The sequence below is a fragment of the Hevea brasiliensis genome, chromosome 5, assembly GCF_030052815.1.
Source record: "Hevea brasiliensis isolate MT/VB/25A 57/8 chromosome 5, ASM3005281v1, whole genome shotgun sequence".
NCBI lineage: Eukaryota > Viridiplantae > Streptophyta > Magnoliopsida > Malpighiales > Euphorbiaceae > Hevea > Hevea brasiliensis.
Window position 1 is genome coordinate 107,147,669 of NC_079497.1, and position 19,722 is coordinate 107,167,390.

The following is a 19,722-nucleotide window of genomic DNA, read 5'->3' on the forward strand; positions in this document are numbered from 1 at the left end:
TATTTTCTCTTATTTTTATTAAAAATAAAAATTAAAATTTTTATAAAAATTGAAAAATAAAAAATAAAAAATAATTTTCAAAAGTTAAATATTTTAATTTTTTATTTAATTAAAAAACATTTTTCATTGAATTTAATTAATTTTTTAAGAAAAAAAAGCATCCATTTTATCTCTTTAAAAAAAAGCAAATAAATAAAAAGCAACTCGTGAAGACGAGGAACCAAAGCCCAAAGCCAGTTAAAGGCCTATTTAGTATTGATGTTAAAATTAATATTGAAAAAATTATTTTTTAAAATATATTAATTATAGTATTTTTAAAAATAATTTAAGATAAGACTTAATAAATTTTAATCATAAAATCATTAAAAATATTAAATTTAAAATTACTTTTTTAAATAATAAAATAAATTTTTTTCAAACTTTTTTTTTTTTTCATAACATCAATGACATTGAACTTAAATTGTAGTGCCAAACAGATATTAAAGTGGTCACGAAAATCATTCTTCAAAGCCTTTTCTTTTTGTTTGGTCCCCATCTTTAATTTCTTGCCGACTACTACAATTATTTGGAGCCAATATTCATATCCACGCGGAATGTGGAGAAATTATTCTATGGAGTTGTAAATGCAGATATGGACGTTATACATGGGGCACTACTGCTTCTGTGGCCCAGATCACTAAGCTTAATCAATCATTTGGGCCTGGTGTGACTTCGACGCAAGAGCTAGAGGAAAGAGTCATGGGGAAAAAAAAAAAAATAGTCAACGACTGCACAGAAAAAAAAAATATAATAAAACATTAATACTGTATCAGCATTTTATATAAAATAGATATAAATGTAATTATTAAAATTCTTTAAAAAAAATTATCTAGTGGTTATAATTTTTGAGACTTATCGTACGTACATGTTTGTTCACTATTAGTTTATCATTTTATGTAAGCTATCTTATATAAAATAATTGATGTAGTATATAATTTCTCATGTAGAAGAGCTCCATGAGTATAATTGCCCACGTCAATAAGTGTATAGTCATAATCTCTCAATTTAGTTAGTTATATCAGTAATATCTCTCAACTTCAAATTATATCATAAAAATTCTCAATTTTTAATTTAAGTATCACTAAAATTTATATGACTTACTATTATAGGTTTCTAAATTAATTTAAGGTTAAATTGTACTTATTATCTCTCATTTTAAATAAATTTAACATGGTTGTCCCTTCATTTTATAGTTAGTTTAAAATTTTAAATCCTCATTTATTTTCGATTTTATTTCAAAAAAAAAAAACCTTTTGAAAGAGTTTAATTTTTTTTTTATAAAAATTTGTAATTAATTAATTAATTAATTAATTATTTTATCATATAAAATAATATTTTTACATATATTAATTTTTAATTCAATTTTAGGTTATTACTAAAAATTTATGTCTGATTTATCTTAATTACTTTGGTTTATTTCAATGAAAAAAATAATAATATATAATAATTTTGCTTTATTTTGAAAAATATTTAAACTCTAATTAAATATGAATGATTTAAGTTTTTTTATATAGATTGATATTGTATATAGTTTTTGTTTTATTTGTTAAATTAGCAAAATAATATATTCAATCTTAATTATTATTTAGTATATTTTGTATTAAAAATATTTACATATTAAATTAAATTTTAAAAATTTATGTGAGATTGAGTGTAGTATATCTATTGAAGTTGATGGACGATAAGTAAAATTTAACTATAATTTAACCTGAAAATCTGTAATAACATGTCATAGAATTTTAATAATATTCAAATTGAAATTAAAATATTTTTATAATATAAATTAAAATTAAGAGATATTATTAATGCAACCAAATAAATTGAAAGACTATGAATGAAGTTAACCCGTTAGTTTCCAGCACCTCATCCTCTTTAATTTCTTCTTCCTCTCTTCCAAATGCTGCACAATATCCAACAGCTATCTATTATGGTAAGCTCAACTTAAGCCGATGCTTAATAGCTACAACATGCTAGTCATTTAGCTGCCAACTCCACTCCACCTTCTTAGACTCTAGAAGATGGCACCCACATTCTGGAATAAATGACTGCTAATTTTGTCAAGATCAGCTAGTGTTAAGCTGGCATTTTGCTTGATTTCAGAGACTCTCCTCCCTCAAATATAATTCGTCTAAAACATTTCAAAAATTTGGTTTCCATTTCAATTCTCGATCTCGAACACCAATTCAGCAACTTTGAAAGCAACGTGCCAAGTCCATTAATTATTAGCTTGAGGCTAAAATGTACCATTCTCGAAGAAACTCTCATCAGCAAGATTCTTGAGGGTCTCAGTTCAGATTACATACCCTTCATAAGGGTATGCTGAAGTCCGTAATAGTTCCATATCTTATGATGATTTATATGTGAAAAAATTTGGATTCGAATCGCTTATATGATCAATTGGATGCATGTTCTTTTTTATTTGTGAAATTATAGAAAAAAGGAAAGTTTAAGTCAATGCAACGTAACAGAAACTATATAGAATTTAAATATTTTTATAATAATAAAAAAATTCAGTGAAGACATTTATATAATTAATTAATTAAATATAAAAAAACATATTTACAATAATATTAATAAATTTTTACATATTATGTATAAATATAATCTAAACATTTTTTGAAATTATTAAATTTTAAAATATAAATTATTAGTAAAAATATATTTTATATAGATTATTAATTAAAATATTAAAATTACTAATTAAATTTTAATTTAAATAGAGTAATTTTTAGGGTACCTTACTCCTTGCCCATCTTAATGCCAAACTGTGCATCTTGGTCGTCATGGGACAACAAGCTAAGATTAAAGACAAAAAGAGTTATAAAACAGAGGGATTGACCATAGTTAATTTTGAGCAAGGCAATGCATTAAAAAAATATAATAATAAATAAATAGGAAAATAAATTTTAAAATTAACCAATTATCAATGACCACACAAACAATAATCAATCAAATGAAATAAAATTATTTCAATCTTTTCTTTGATTTAATTCATAATTTAATTCATTTTTCTCCAAAATTTTCATTTATTTTCAAATTTATTAAATTTTAAACCCATTTAACCTAATCATTTTCTCAATTTGGTTGATATATTTGTAGAATTGATACTCTAACTAATGAGATTTTCTCTTGCTAATATTTTATCTAATTTTAAATCACAATGCAAACTATTAATATTTCACCTTCTTCACCTGAAAAGATCTCATCATATCCTGTGATGTACATCAAGTCTTAATTTTTTCCAAGCAAGTAAATTAATCATGCAAAGGCAAACCATATATATAGGCCCTAGATTTATATGTTTGCCCTTGCAACTGCACATAGCTTCGTATAATTTCTCCCTTCCCATTCCTCAAATCTCCATTATTAATACGCATTCTCTCACCTTCTCCATTCCCATCCTCTCAGCTACTCTTGCTGCTGCCACCTCAAACTCGGATCACCACCCTTTTTCAAGAAAGCTATCTCTAGATTCACTAGGCCTCAAGAAAGAGAAACTCACTGATATATAGGATTTTTATAGAGTAAATTTTATTAATTCATGCCAATATTTAGTCTTTTAATTTTTTTATTTGCATTTTATAGTTAATTAAGTTGAAACTTAGTTTTTTTTTTATCTAATTGAAATTTATCTTTTTTATGCAAGAATTTGTGAAAATTTAAGAGAAGTTTAATTTAGACAAAAGATCTCATTCCTTGCCATGAGATTTACATAATCAGCTGTGGGATTGAAGAGTTCACTTGGCTTATTGTGGGATGTTAATAGGGCACATGGCCAGCTATGGGATTGCTTCCTATACGCATGGTTGGACATGAGATGGTATTTTGAGAGTATTTTTTACCCAATAAAATTGTGACACATCACTAAGTGAAGAAGGATAGTCAAAATTAGAGTCAGTTGGAGATTTTCTGAAATTTGAAGGGGAAGAGACATTTTTGGACTCTCCCAAACACTCAAAAACACCAATTTCTGCTAGAGCAAAGAGTTTGAAAGAGAAAATTTTGGAAGCTTGAAGAAGGAAGACATCAATCTCTATCCGAGAGAGTTTTTATTTTCTTCCCTTTTAATTTCTTTTCTTTAAGAGAAATACATTTTTGTTAAAATAATGTTGAGTTTTGATTTGTTGAGTTTTATTGTAGATTTTGACATTATGAGTGGCTAGATATTTTAACTAGGGATTTAATATAACTTGACTTGATTTAATCTCTAGATTTCGATCTAATTTTATCTACTTTGCTAATAGTTGTTATTTTTGAGTTTAATGCTTTTGATATCTTGGCTAAATACTTTAATGATTTTAAATTTATAATCTATGATTGGAAAACATGATTATGAGTTTGATCTAATAACAACTATCATACATTTCAATTAAGAGTAAAAACTAAGATTGAGTCTATAGGGTTTTATTAAAATAGTCTTTTTCTTAATACTCTAATTAATTGAGTAATTTTGTATTGGGAAATAGGAATTAATTTTTTAATTAGAAGATATGATGATACTCGGGAGGGATTATTAAATGCTTTTAATTATTAACCCTTGCAATAGTAATTAAAATTGATTATTAGAAAAAATTAATTGAGATTAATTATTGGGTCAAGTGAAATTAATATCCAATTTTTTATTTGAATTTAAACCCAAAGTTTTCATTATTTTTATTAGTTTATTTTCAATCATAGTTAATTTCATTTTTAGTTCAATTTTAATTTCTTAAATTTAATTCAATTCAATCGTCTAGATATTAGTAAAATTAAAACAATCCTCATAGGAATGATATTTTATTCACTCTATATTACTTGCACTTCGGACGCATATCACTCACCCACCTCCATTTCTTCTTCCATGGCATAGTTAAAGGTCACCGCCCTACAGCAATGGGCATCACCAAAGCAGCCATTGCAAACTCATCGGCCGGATTTGGTATGATGATGATCGCCGATGAACCCTTAACTCTAAAGCCCCACCGCAGTTCAAAGCTTGTAGGAAGAGCACAAGGGATTTATGCTTCTGCTTCGCAGAGTGAGTTTGATTTTTTAATGGTTTTGAGCCTTACTTTCATGGAAGGGAAGTATAATGGGAGCAGTTTGAGTGTTCTTGGGCGTAACCCCATATTATCCGGCGAGAGGGAGATGCCGATCGTTGGTGGAACTGTGGTTTTTAAGTTTGGCCGCGGCTATGTTAAGGCAAAAACATATGAATATGATAATAAAACCTTAAATGTTGTAGTGGAGTATAATGTCTGTGTTCTCCACCATTAATTGATGGTTGTTCACTCTTCAGAATATTTTATTGCAGCTGGATTGTTTTCTTTTAATTTTTCGATTGCAATGTTCTTTTGTGCGAGTGTGTTTTTTTTAATATTGGTGTTTTAAAATTGAAATCGAATTGGTACAATTTAAAATTAAAATTATTTTAAAATTATTAAAATTTGTTCAATTAAAATTACTATTAAATTGAATAGTATTGAAATTGATTGATTCATTTGGAATCATATTATTTTTATGTGGCTTGAATTTTAGATATATTTTTATCGATCCAAATTGTGACAAGACCTAAAAATTTTGCGTTGCGACTCTATTGGGATAAAAAGTGAGGTCTATAATGGTAGCAGATGACATGAGGTTGTGAGATATATTGTGCCATTTACGATAGAGTTATGATATATTTGGTAAACATACTGAAGTTAGAGTTTGAAAGTTTTAAATAATTATATCTTAACATTTTTATGATAGTGAAATTTTTTCTCTTGTATTGCCCGTATATGTAGACCTTAAGGTTAAATCACATAAATCTTGTGTTATTCTTTTTCTCTTTTTTTTTTTTTTTATATTGTGTAATTGTGTAATTATATATATATATAAAATTTACGTACCTACTATAACAAATTAAAATTAATTTTTTTAAGTTTAATATTAGTATTATCAATTTCGATCTAAAATCGACCTGAGTTGGTGTATGAGATTTTAAAGATTCGATAGTCTTTCACTTTCAATGGAAATTTAAATTTAATTTTTAATTTGAATTAAATATTTTTTTATCCTAATTGTATTATATATTTTTTTATATTACTTATTTGCATTAAAATTAAGTTTTTTTTTTCTTTACATTAATATGATATTTAAAATTTTTTTAAATAATTATAAAATAGATTATAGCACGGTCGAAACTTGATTATTAAGAGGGATCCTATCTTTATCAGCTATACTAATTTTATTGGATACTTTAATGAAGTATATAATTCAACTAGATATGAGTTAAAAAAATTCTCAATCAACCTTAATTTTTATTTTATAATATATTTATGGACGTTGCTTATGTTTGTAATGGCTGCAGGGACGGAGAAGTAAAGTTGCTCTGAGATAGAATTCTGAACAATTCACAGTCAATATGATATCATTGATCCTTGAAATGAGAAAAATTAAAATTAATATTGAATCGTACTAGAATTGATTGATTCGGTCTGAATCAAAGTAAAAAAAAAAAAAGAAAGTCTTTTTAAAAAGTAAAAAATTTTAAAAAAATTCACAGGGAATTCCTTCATTTAGGTTATTATTACTCAAATCAGGAACTTTGGTCATCTTCAATTGTCCTATGTTTGATGGGATTGGGATAGAACCAAGGAGTCGGTTTGTGGATGTATTATTCAACACCATCAAGCTGCTATATCAGATGGAATTTCACCAGATATAAGATATTTGAAGATAGGTCCAAGGCCTTAAGAGAGAATTGCAACCAAGAAAAATGAAGCTTCAAGTGCAAAATGATAGGGAAACAGGTGTAAAGAAGAGCACTGAAAATGGTTTTGCTTATATATATATGGTTGTTGATTAAAAATTGCATTAATTAGAAGCAAGTCCTCAAGTTATTTCATATTAAAAAAAATTTTTAAATTATTATTAATATTATTTTGAAATTATAATAATTTTTAAATTATTTTTTTCAATTGCATTTAAAATATATATATATATATATATATATATATATATATATATATATATATATATATATATTTTTTTTTTTTTTCCCTGAAACAACAGCTTCCGCCTTAAACTACAATGGTAAATGGGCATTTTATGTGAGCATGAGGAAGAAAGTATGTAGATTCCGCACATGCGCATACACTTGACATTCTAAAAAAAAAACCAAAAACTCCAATCTCTCTTGGCTCTCAAGGGCAGCTGTGACTTAGGGTGGCCACGGTTCAGAACTGTTAGTTACAATTTTTGAACTATTGATTCAAATTTAATGGAACCAAATCGTCATTGGACGATATAAGAGATGGTTCCGATTTAAGTTCCGGTTTAAAATGGTTCAAAGAAAAATGATTCAAAACAGTTTGGAGGATGGTTAAGGAGGGTTTAAGAGTGGTTTGGATAAAAAGATTAGAGAAAAATTATATTGATTTGGAATTAAGTTATATTTGTAAAAATATTTTAATTTTTCTTAGAAATCTTTCAATTAAAATAAAAAAAAATAATGAAACTAATTTATCTTTAGGAAAAATTTAATAAGAAAAATACTTGGACTTAATTAAAAAATTAGAGATGAAATTAATTTTTTCTTAAAGTGTAACACCCCAAAATTTTATTATTTATGAGTATTTTTGGTATTTTAATTTTATTTGAATTTTAGGAATTTTTTTGAGATTTTTTCGGATTTTAAAAATCGGGTTCGATTTTCCGAAAATATAAACTTTGATGATTTTTAAAAATTAATTTAAAGACCACGTTGCAAAACTAAAAATATATTTGGAGTCTACGTATTTTTCTGAGTTTTACGGAATTTTTTCGGAATTTTTGGACCTCGTTTTCGGTCCCGAGGCAGAGTAAAAATTTAAAATTTTGTATCCTGAATCGAACCGGCCGAATCGAACCGGACCGGATCGGACCGGTCGAATCGGACCGGCCCTTTTCCTTCTTCCTTTTCTTCTCCCGCGCGCGACGCTCTCTCCTCTCTTCTCTCTCGTTTCTCTCTCCTCTCGCTTAGCGCCTTGCCCGCGCCATTGACCCGGCCAGCCAGCGCCAGCGCGCCCGCCAATGTACGGCCGGCCAAGCAGAAACGCCCGCGCGAAATGCCCCCTGCGCGCGCTCAGCCGACTTCTCCGGCCAAATCCGGCCGATTGGACCGGTTCTTGTGTCCAAAATCATCTACTCGGCGAGTGCTTTCCATAGACACCAAGAACGCTGAAATCCATCGAGCGGATTGTCCGATTTTTGCTCGGGAAGATTTTAGCCCATTTCGACTTTTGGGCTAGATTTCTCGGCCGTGAATCCACGAGAAAACCGAGGCCACCAGCACGCTCCATTCGTCGAGAGCTTAGCGACATAAATTTCAATTTTTTCGACACCGTTTTCGGTGGGTCCCACGAACTTCGCGTGTATTTTCGAGCATTAAATGAGCTTAGAAAATTCTGAAAAATTTATGTACTAACCCCGTGTTATGGGCTTGAGTAGGTATCCTCGATTCGCGGAAATTCGGCGATTGACCGGTGCGCAAATTTCGGGCGAACGGACACATTCTGGGAAAAGTCTCCGAATTGGACCGAGGTTTTGGCTAGCCCCCCATTGTCAGACGTCCCGAGCGCGTTCCCGAAGTCGGAATCGGCAAAGGTAAACCCGAACCTTGCTTTTTCGTAATTTTCTAGTGCTTAAATAGGATTAAAAATCCATAAAATATTCGTGATAGCTTAGAAAATTACGATTCTTTTTGCAATAGCTTAGTAATATTGCTAAGGACCGCGGGGCAAAGTTTTATAATTTTTAGAGCTTGTTTGGGCAGTTTTTGCAAAAATGATCAATAATAAGGACTAAATTGAAATTTTGCGTATTGTGATGGATAATTGATTTGATGGGCCCAGGAGGGGCTGTGTGATATGATTGAACTGTTGATATATGGATTGTGAATATAGAAGTGCGTTTTTAGCCCTTTTTCAGGTTGGGTAGGTCCTAGGTATAGGGGAGACTCTGCCGGATTTTCGGCACGACTTAGGACGTACTTGATATTTTTCTTTGTTGTATTGAGTCAAATTTATTAAATAGATGTAATGTAATTGTCAGGTGAGCCGATGCCTTCTTCCTCCGCCCGGCCACAAAGATTTGTCGTCAAGTTTGTGAGTAAAATATTAATTTTAATTGTAATTTCGATATTATTATATGTTCAGCATGCCCATGCATCACTTATATGCATATATTTATGTAGTTAAACTCTAGGCACGATTTATGTTGCATTCATAACTGTTAATGTGCCATGAGTGTTGTTGTGGTAATTTGGAGCAGTGTGCGTGCGTTGGCGTGCGTGTGATGTGGTGTGGACTATGGATAGGACGGGGTAGTCACGGCTTGAGTTCTTCAGGGACCCGTTCCTTCGAGGGTAGTCACGGCTTGAGTTCTTCGGGACCCTCGATTTGGTTTATTAAGCGAAAGTCCCGGCTTGAGTTCTTGGCACCAAAGTTGGATTTAAGAGAGTCGTATAGGATCGGCTCCCAATATATTATGATTGATGCTACGAGTGCGTGAGTGCTCCAAATTACCTTTTGATGCTATGATGTGAATATGATGTTGATGTTGCATTTCACTCTCTACAGTGCATTAGTTACTGAGATAGTTATAGAGATTATGGTTAAAATTGATATTTTACTCTCTGAGTCGAACGCTCACTCCTGTTCAAAAATTTTTACAGGCCACAGGAGGATATTTTGTTCTGGGTTAACCTGCTTTTCTACCTCGCAGGTTGTTTATCAATATTGTCTAATTTTAATTACTCCTAGAATTTTCGCATGTGTTAGCAGTAATTATTTGAATTTGGTCTGTAATATTATTATCATGTTGGACCTGTAAACTTAATATTTTAAGTCTGTTTTGATGGATTGGATGAGGGAGCTGAGCTCCCATTTATTATTATGTTGATGAGTATGTGGAGGGTGAGCTGAGCTCCCCAATGGATTGTTTATTGTGTTTACAGGTCGGGTGAGTCGAAAACTCCCCGTTGGAAAGTCCATTTTATGGCCGGACTCTGTCCGTTTGTTTTCTTGAATTTGGGCCCAATGGGCCTTAGAGTTGGGTTAATGAACAGTTAGGCTTACTACGGGCCTTGGGGGCTTTAAGCTGGCCCAGGTCCTAGTGCCGGTCCGGCCCATAGGTTGGGTCGTGACAAATGTGGTATCAGAGCTTAGGCTCCAGATTCTTAGGGAATAATTGTCTAAAGTGTTGGGAAGAGTCTACTAGGAGTCACATGCGGAAATATAGGGTCCACATTCGTCTTGCATTGTCATCTTTGCTTCTAGTTTCTGCTCCATATGTTATGTATAAATATGAGTCTATAGAGCTGTGTAATGTGCAGTTTTGAATTTTGTGGGCTAATCTTTGCTGAATTTCGTGAAAATGCGTAGAAGCGGTGAGAGCCGCCACTGCACGAGCGGATGTGCTGACGAGGTGTCGGACAGATGAGGCGCCGCCCGAGGAGGCGGGGTAGGAGGCCTAGAGCTCAAGTAGAAGAGCGACTACCCACGGTCGAAACGATCCTTTATGGCACAGGTCCCATGGACCCCATGGCGGCTACTCTGGTTGTGCAGAGAACCATCGACATGATGGCTCAAGATATGGTCCATCCTCCACAAAGCAGCGATCCACCGCACCAAGAGAGGAATCTTACAAAGCAGATCATAAATTTCAAGAAGTTGGTGCACGGTACCTATGATGTGTCGACGATGCATATCGGTTTTTGGATTCTATGACGGCGAGAGCAGTCTGATTGGTGATAGAAGATTGATAGAGTGTATGCAAGACGTCATGGGGCCCATGCCTAGACAATGGATGAGTGACTACGTGTTACCCCTGATGGAGGGTTTGACATGGGCTCAGTTTGTGGAACTCTTTATCAATCGATTTGTGCCAGAAAGCTTCAGAGATCAGAAGCAGTGGGCCTTTGAGGCCCTAAGACAGAATGGCAGTGTCCAGAGCGAATATGCTCTGAAATTTACGGAATTGAGCAGATATGCCCCTACAAAGTAGCTACGAAACTATGAAGGTGAAGAGGTTCCTAAAGGGGCTTGACAGAGATATGCAAACCGCCATGATGTCCGATCGGTCTTTTGATGTGGTGGTTGATCGAGCTAGACAGTTGAGATCGATTATCTTTGTGGATGACAGCGGAAGAGCAAAGACAAACAGAGCAGAGGGTTCCTCAGGTGTCCCTTCCATGGGTACTCCGGATAGTGGTGGCCAGAGTAATTACAGAGGAAAGAGTAGGAACAAGAAAAGTGGTTTTAGACACAAACCACGAGGATTGCACTGAGTGCGGATCCAAAGGTGGTCACGATTCGGGTACAGCGGTTCTAGGTCCAGCTCAGATCCTCTTTGCACCGTGTGCAGTGTGGAAGAGGACATTCAGACCTTGTTTGATGGGGTCGAGTATGCTTGTGTGTGGCCAACCAGGTCACTTTGCTAGGGAATGCCCGTGTTCACCGAGCCACGGATGGGGTCACAGGTTCTCATTGCAAATGTTCCTCGCCCATTGTATCCGGTGCTTCCAACATGGCAGCGATCGATTCGATGGCCAACAGGCGAGGACAAGGGGGACGTGGATTTGGAGGCGGTCGAGGTAGAAGTCGATATCAAGGTTACGCCACTCGGGGTAGGGGTCAAGCTCGAGTTTTCACCCCGACCCACCAGATGCTCAAGCTTCAAATGCGGTTGTGGCGGTATTCTTCCAGTGCATTCTTATGAGGCTCGTGTTTTGATAGATCCGGGTGCTACGCACTCATTTGTCTCCCCTGTGTTTGCCATGAGGTTGGGTAGAAACCCTACAACTTTAGAGTGCCCTTTGTCAGTAGCTACCCCACTTAGTGACAACATAGAAGTAGACATGGTATTTCCGGGTAGCCCAGTGGTAGTGGATGGAAAGATCCTCCCAGCAGACTTGGTTCCTCTACGATGTGGATTTCGATGTAATCACGGGGATGGGTGGTTGGCAACTCATTATGCCACCTTAGACTGCAGGAACAAAAAGGTATACTTCCACATACCTGGTGTGGAAGAGTTTAGCTTTGATGGTGACAGGAGCGTGGCTCCATATAATTTGGTGTCAGCGATTAGCGCTAGAAAAATGTTGAGGCGTGGATGCCGAGGGTATTTGGCATTGGTGAGAGATACATCTGTAGAAGGTGTCAGCATGGAAAATGTTCCTGTTGTCAGAGAATTCATGGATGTCTTCCCTGAAGAGCTTCCAGGGTTGCCACCAGGAAGGGAAATAGGATTTTGCATTGATGTTGTGCCGGGTACAAACCCCATATCGATGCCACCTTACAGGATGGCACCAGCAGAATTGAAAGAGCTGAAGGAGCAACTACAGGAGCTTTTGGACAAGGGTTTTATACGTCCGAGCACTTCACCTTGGGGCGCTCCTGTTTTATTTGTGAGAAAGAAGGATGGGTCATTGAGGTTGTGTATCGACTACGCAATTAGAACAAGGTCACCGTGAAGAACAAGTATCCACTTCCTCGGATCGATGATTTGTTTGATCGGCTCAAGGAGCTAGATTCTTTTCCAAGATAGACTGCGATCGGGCTACCATCGATTGAGAATCGGGAATGAGGACGTGTCCAAAAGCGGCTTCGTGACAAGATATGGTCATTATGAGTTCTTGGTGATGTCTTTTGGACTCACTAATGCACCAAGAACCTTTATGGACTTGATGAGCAGGTGTTCAAGCCATTTTTGGACCGTTTGTCATCGTATTCATAGATGACATTCGTATACTCTCGGACCGAGGAAGAACACGTGTGGCACTTGAGGATGGTGTTGCGGACTTTGAGGAGCACCGGTATCGCCAAATTTTGAAATGTGAATTTTGGCTAGAAAGCATCTCATTCTTGGGACACGTGGTTTCTAGTGACGGTATTCAAGTGGATCCCAAGAAAATTGAAGTCAGAATCGATTGGCTTAGGCCTACAACGATCCGCAGAGGTGCGAAGTTTTCCGGGTTTAGTGGCTACTATAGGCGTTTTGTGCAAGATTTCTCCAGATAGCGGCTCCCTTAACTAAGTTGACCAGGAAGAATGTTCCATTCATTTGGACAGATAACTGTGAGGTGAGTTTCCAGAAGCTTAAGGAGTGTCTAATCACTGCCCCTGTGTTGACACTACCTGTGAGTGGTGAAGGATACACCGTGTATTGTGACGCCTCCAGAGTTGGCCTAGGGTGTGTTTTGATGCAGAATGGAAAGGTAGTGGCTTATGCTTCAAGGCAGCTGAAGAGGCATGAGCAGAACTACCCCACCCATGATTTGGAAATGGCGGTGTAGTCTTTGCACTAAAAATGGAGACACTACCTGTATGGTGAAGTGTGCGAGATATACACCGACCACAAGAGTTTAAAGTACATCTTCCAACAGAGGGACTTGAACTTGAGACAGAGAAGATGGATGGAGCTTCTGAAAGACTATGATTGCACCATCGGTACCACCACTGGAAAGGCCAATGTTGTGGCGGATGCCTTGAGCGAGAAAATCTTACAGCGATTTGGCGCACATTTCAAGAGAGAAGAGACCATTGATTCAGAGGTACATGAGTTGATGGATCAAGGTTTAATCCTAGATCTTTCGGATGAGGGGTATTGTTGGCTCACTTTTCGGTGAGGCCGGACTTGAGGGAAAGATTTAGAGTTTCCCAGCACAGATATCAACAATTGATGAAAATCATAGAAAGAGTAAAGCAAGGTGAAGGTGGTGAGTTTGGATTTTCCAATGATGGCGCCCTAGTGCAAGGTTCTAGGATATGTGTGCCCGATGTGGACAACCTCAGAATGAAATCATGCGAGAGGCATACTATACACATGCTGATGTCCACCTGTGTTCCACCAAGATGTACCATGATGTGAAAGATAGCTATTGGTGGAATGGCATGAAGAGAGACATTGCGGACTTTGTGTCCAAGTGCTTGACTTGTCGGAAGGTGAAGTTTGAACACGAGACCGTCGGGAAGCTGCAAGAGCTCCCTATCCCGAGAATGGAAGTGGGAAATGATCACTATGGATTTTGTGGATAGGTTGCCTCGTACCACGCGAGGATATGATTCGATATGGGTAATTGTAGACCGCTTGACCAAATCACTCACTTCTTACCCGTGAAGACTACATATTCTCGTGGCACAAGATGCGGCTCTACATTCGAGAAATAGTCGATTGCATGGAGTTCCGCCCATAATATCCGACAGAGGGCCCCGATTCACTTCTGGTTTTGGAGAAAGTTGCGAAGGCACTTGGCACAGTTGAACTTCAAGATGCGACCTTCCACCCTCGTATGACGGACAAATTGAAAGGACAATCCAAACATCGAAGACATGCTTCGCATGAGTGTTTTGGATTTTGGAGGTCAATGGGATGAGCGGCTAGCTTTGGTGGAGTTTGCCTACAACAACGATTATCACTCCAAAGATAGGATCGCACCCTATGAGGCATTATATGGAAGAAAGTGTAGGTCTCCTCTGTGTTGGACAGAAATGGGGGAAGCAAGGGTGCATGATGTAGACCTGGTGTAGTACACTTCAGAGATGGTTCCTTAATCGAGAACGCAAAACAAATTTCGATGGCGTAAGAGTTATGCACGGACCCAGACGGAGGGATGTGGAGTTTGCGATGGCGACTATGTATTCTGAAGGTTTCTCCAATGAAGGGAGTCATGAGATTTGGAAAGAAGGGCAAGTTGGCACCTCGGTATATTGGACCTTTTGAGGTTACGGATAGAGTAGGAGCAGTTGCCTACCGGTTGGAGCTACCACCCAACCTCTCTCACGTTCATCCCGTGTTTCACATCTCCATGCTCAGGAAATACATTCCCGATCCTTCTCATGTACTGCAGCCGGATGTGATAGAGCTAAAGGAGAATTTGACATTTGAGGAGCAGCCTGTAGCCATAGTGGACTACCAAGTGAGACAGCTGAGATCAAAACAGATCCCTATGGTTAAGGTTTTGTGGAGGAGTCAGTCAGTGGAAGAGTGCACCTGGGAGTCAGAACGGGACATGCGTAGCAAGTACCCTTACTTGTTCAATGTATAATCATGTACTTTATTCTGCCTTGTGTAAAAATTCGAGGACGAATTTTCTGTAAGGGGGGAAGAATGTAACACCCCAAAATTTTATTATTTATGAGTATTTTTGGTATTTTAATTTTATTTGAATTTTAGGAATTTTTTTGAGATTTTTTCGGATTTTAAAAATCGGGTTCGATTTTCCGAAAATATAAACTTTGATGATTTTTAAAAATTAATTTAAAGACCACGTGGCAAAACTAAAAATATATTTGGAGTCTACGTATTTTTCTGAGTTTTACGGAATTTTTTCGGAATTTTTGGACCTCGTTTTCGGTCCCGAGGCAGAGTAAAAATTCAAAATTTTGTATCCTGAATCGAACCGGCCGAATCGAACCGGACCGGATCGGACCGGTCGAATCGGACCGGCCCTTTTCCTTCTTCCTTTTCTTCTCCCGCGCGCGACGCCCTCTCCTCTCTTCTCTCTCGTTTCTCTCTCCTCTCCGCCCCTAGCCGCCGCCCAGCCGCAGCCCAGCCCAGCCAGCCGGCCACCAGCCAATGGCCGGCCAGCCAACGGCCGGAACGCCGCGTAACGCCCCTGTCGGTAGCGCCGCCTGACTTCCTCGGCCAAATCCGGCCGATCCGGCCACCAATTGGACCGGGTCTTGTGTCCAAAATCATCTACTCGGCGAGAGCTTTCCATAGACACCAAGAACGCCGAAATCCATCGAGCGGATTGTCCGATTTTTGCTCGGGAAGATTTTAGCCCATTTCGACTTTTGGGCTAGATTTCTCGAAAACCGTGAATCCCACGAGAAAACCGAGGCCACCAGCACGCTCCATTCGTCGAGAGCTTAGCGACATAAATTTCGAATTTTTCCGACACCGTTTTTGGTGGGTCCCACGAACCGCGTGTTTTTCCGAGCATTTAATGAGCTTAGAAAATTCTGAAAAATTTATGTACTAACCCCCGTGTTATGGGCTTCGTGTAGGTATCCTCGATTCGCGGAAATTCGACAGTTGACCAGGTTTGCAAATTTCGGGCCAGACAGACCCGTTACTGGAAAAGTCTCCGAATTGGACCGAGGTTTTGGCTAGCCCCCCATTGTCAGACGCCCCGTCGCTGCGTTCGAAGTCGAGAATCGGCAAAGGTAAACCCGAACCTTGCTTTTCGTAATTTTCTAGTGCTTAAATAGGATTAAAAATCCATAAAATATTCGTGGTAGCTTAGAAAATTACGATTCTTTTGCAATAGCTTAGTAATATTGCTAAGGACCGCGGGGAAAAGTTTTATAATTTTTAGAGCTTGTTTGGGCGTTTTGCAAAAATGATCAATAATAAGGACTAAATTGAAATTTTGCGTATTGTGATGGATAATTGATTTGATGGGCGGGAGGGGCTGTGTGATATGATTGAACTGTTGATATATGGATTGTGAATATAGAAGTGCGTTTTTAGCCCTTTTTCGGGTTGGGTAGGTCCTAGGTATAGGGAGACTCTGCGGATTTTCTACGACTTAGGGCGTACTTGATATTTTTCTTTGTTGTATTGAGTCAAATTTATTAAATAGATGTAATGTAATTGTCAGTGAGCCGACGACCTTCTTCCTCCGCCACAAGAATTTGTCGTCAAGTTTGTGAGTAAAATATTAATTTTAATTGTAATTTCGATATTATTATATGTTCAAGATGCCCATGCATCACTTATATGCATATATTTATGTAGTTAAACTCTAGGCACGATTTATGTTGCATTCATAATCGTTAATGTGCCATGAGTGTTGTTGTGGTAATTTGGGAGCGGTGTGCGTGCGTTGGCGTGCGTGTGATGTGGTGTGGACTATGGATAGGGCCGGGGTAGTCACGGCTTGAGTTCTTCATTGGGACCCGTTCCTTCGAGGGGTAGTCACGGCTTGAGTTCTTCATGGGACCCTCGATTTGGTTTATTAAGCGAAAGTCAGGCTTGAGTTCTTCACGCACCGAGTTGGATTTAAGAGAGCTGTATAGGGGATCAGCTCCCAATATATTATGATTGATGCTACAGGGTGCGTGAGTGCTCCAAATTACCTTTTTGATGCTATGATGTGAATATGATGTTGATGTTGCATTTCACTCTACAGGGTGCATTAGTTACAGATAGTTATAGAGATTATGGTTAAAATTGATATTTTACTCTCTGAGTCGAACGCTCACTCCTGTTCAAAAATTTTTACAGGCCACAGGAGGATATTTTGTTCTGGGTTAACCTGCTTTTCTACCTCGCAGGTTGTTTATCAATATTGTCTAATTTTAATTACTCCTAGAATTTCCGCATGTGTTAGCAGTAATTATTTGAATTTGGTCTGTAATATTATTATCATGTTGGACCTGTGAACTTAATATTTTAAGTCTGTTTTGATGGATTGGATGAGGGAGTTGAGCTCCCATTTATTATTATGTTGATGAGTATGTGGAGGGTGAGCTGAGCTCCCCAATGGATTGTTTATTGTGTTTACAGGTCGGGTGAGTCGAAAACTCCCCGTTGGAAAGTCCATTTTATGGCCGGACTCTGTCCGTTTGTTTTCTTGAATTTGGGCCCAATGGGCCTTAGAGTTGGGTTAATGAACAGTTAGGCTTACTACGGGCCTTGGGGGCTTTAAGCTGGCCCAGGTCCTAGTGCCGGTCCGGCCCATAGGTTGGGTCGTGACATAAAGAAATTTAAAAAAAAAATGCATGAACTTAATTTTACCTAAGTATCCTCTTAGGATTCAAAGGAATCAAAGTTTCTAATTCCTTTGCTTGCCTTTTTCCTAATAATTGTATGATAAAATTTGATAATTAGAAAAAAAAACATAATAGAGAAAAAATATTAAAATAGAAGGTATTGAAAATTTTATTAAAGATATAAAATAATAATAGAGTAATTGAGATAGTATTGAAAATTTCAGTGATTAGAAAAAAATTAAAATATGAAAATTAAAAGAGTATTGGGAATTGAAGAGAATGTATAAAATAATTGTCTAGAGAATTTGAGAGAAATTGATAAAATATTGTGATTAAAGAGAGTATAGAAAATAATTGTATAGAGAATTTGATATTTATATAAATGAATTAGGAGTGGGATGGGGTATTTATTGAATTCGTTTTTATTTAAACTACCGATTTAGTCTAGTTTGAAATTGATAGTTCAATTCAGTTCGGAACCGCCAGTTCCCAATTTTTAAAAAATATGAACCTGAATCAAACTATAGAAAGGCGATTCCGATTCGATTTGAAGCTAGTTCTGGGTTTGACTTATTTCAATCCGATTTTAACTGAGTTGATTTGGTTCCAGTTCAAAACTGAACCGTGGCCACGCTTAGCTGTGATCTTTTTTTAGTTAGCTGTGGCCTCTCTCTCTAGTTATTTTCTTCGTTTAATAAAGGTGATTTTATCATATCCATAGATATTTTCTTGGATTTATTTATTTATTTTTCTCTCACTGATGAAAATTAAGGCTTTTTATGACTTTTGTTTCTATTTTATTAGTGGAATTTTCAACTTGAAAGGAACTTATCTCCATAATTTTTTGAAGATCTTTACCTTGGTTTACCTAATCGAAAAGAAGATTCTCAAGCAACTATATTTATAAATTTCTTGAAGATCTTTGTCACAACCAATCTGATAGACAAACTGATTTTCAATTAATCGTAAATATCAAGGTGAAATTATATATATTTTATCTTCATCGGTATTTTGATTATATTAATGAAATCTTTTTTATCTTTGAAAAAAAAATTATATTTTTTAATTAATTTAACAAATTTTTATTTTTTTATATTAAAAAAACATAAAAGACTTTTAAAAAAACTAGTTATTATTTAAATAAATTTATTAATTATAATAAAAGTTTTTCTCCAATATCTTAAAAAAAAAGATATAGAGCAATTAATTTATTTGATAAATTAATAAGTTTATTCTACCTACGCTATTTGAGAAATCTTCAAATGTAGAACAAGAAGAATACCAGGTGATTGGGTTGGATAACCTCTCTAATACTTAAGTCAGTCAAACAGGAAGATCAATGAATGAATGAGAAAGATAGATTCGTCATACACACCTGACAACCTCTTTTTATATAGACTTCGGGTACTTCCACTCAGATTGGGAGTTTGAGTTGGAAAAGGACTTGATCTCCGAGAAACTCAAATGTTAATTGTCAAAGTCCTTGCTGGACTAGGAACTAGGATTCTAACTCTATCAGCCATGTATCTTGGAATCCTTTATGGGCAAGAAAGTGGCCTTCTATGCCTATATGGGTTGCCCGCGCATTTGGCCTATTGGTTGGGTCACCTGGGTGAGTGACCCGTCTTTGGTGGTTTTTAGCAAGCAGCTTATCTACTATATAGTTGCATAAAATGAATATAGCATATTATATGATAAGTTAGTAAGGTGTTTACAGTATAAAGTTTATGATTTGTTTGTTTGTTAGAACTAAAGTTGTATAGATAGACTAATAACACACTTGAGAGGAACATTATGCCTTTTACATCCACATACATCAAAAAATGAGCAATGATTATTTTACATGATAATTATTTTATAGTCTATCTAGATTATAAAACAAACAATATAATTTAAGATAATTATCATTTCATTTCACAATTAGACAACATGATTTTTAGTGACGAATTTATAGATTTGT

The 19,722-nt window shown here is 36.0% G+C and overlaps 1 protein-coding gene across 1 annotated transcript; it reads left to right on the forward strand.

Annotated features, from left to right (window-relative positions):
• The first annotated feature begins 3,851 nt into the window (after nt 1-3,851).
• Nucleotides 3,852-5,323, forward strand: LOC110656631 (dirigent protein 22). The gene is made up of 2 exons (XM_021813499.2): nt 3,852-3,859; nt 4,806-5,323. The coding sequence occupies exons 1-2, from the start codon at nt 3,852-3,854 to the stop codon at nt 5,293-5,295; spliced, it is 498 nt and encodes a 165-aa protein (XP_021669191.2). The 3' UTR covers nt 5,296-5,323.
• Nucleotides 5,324-19,722: the final 14,399 nt, after the last annotated feature.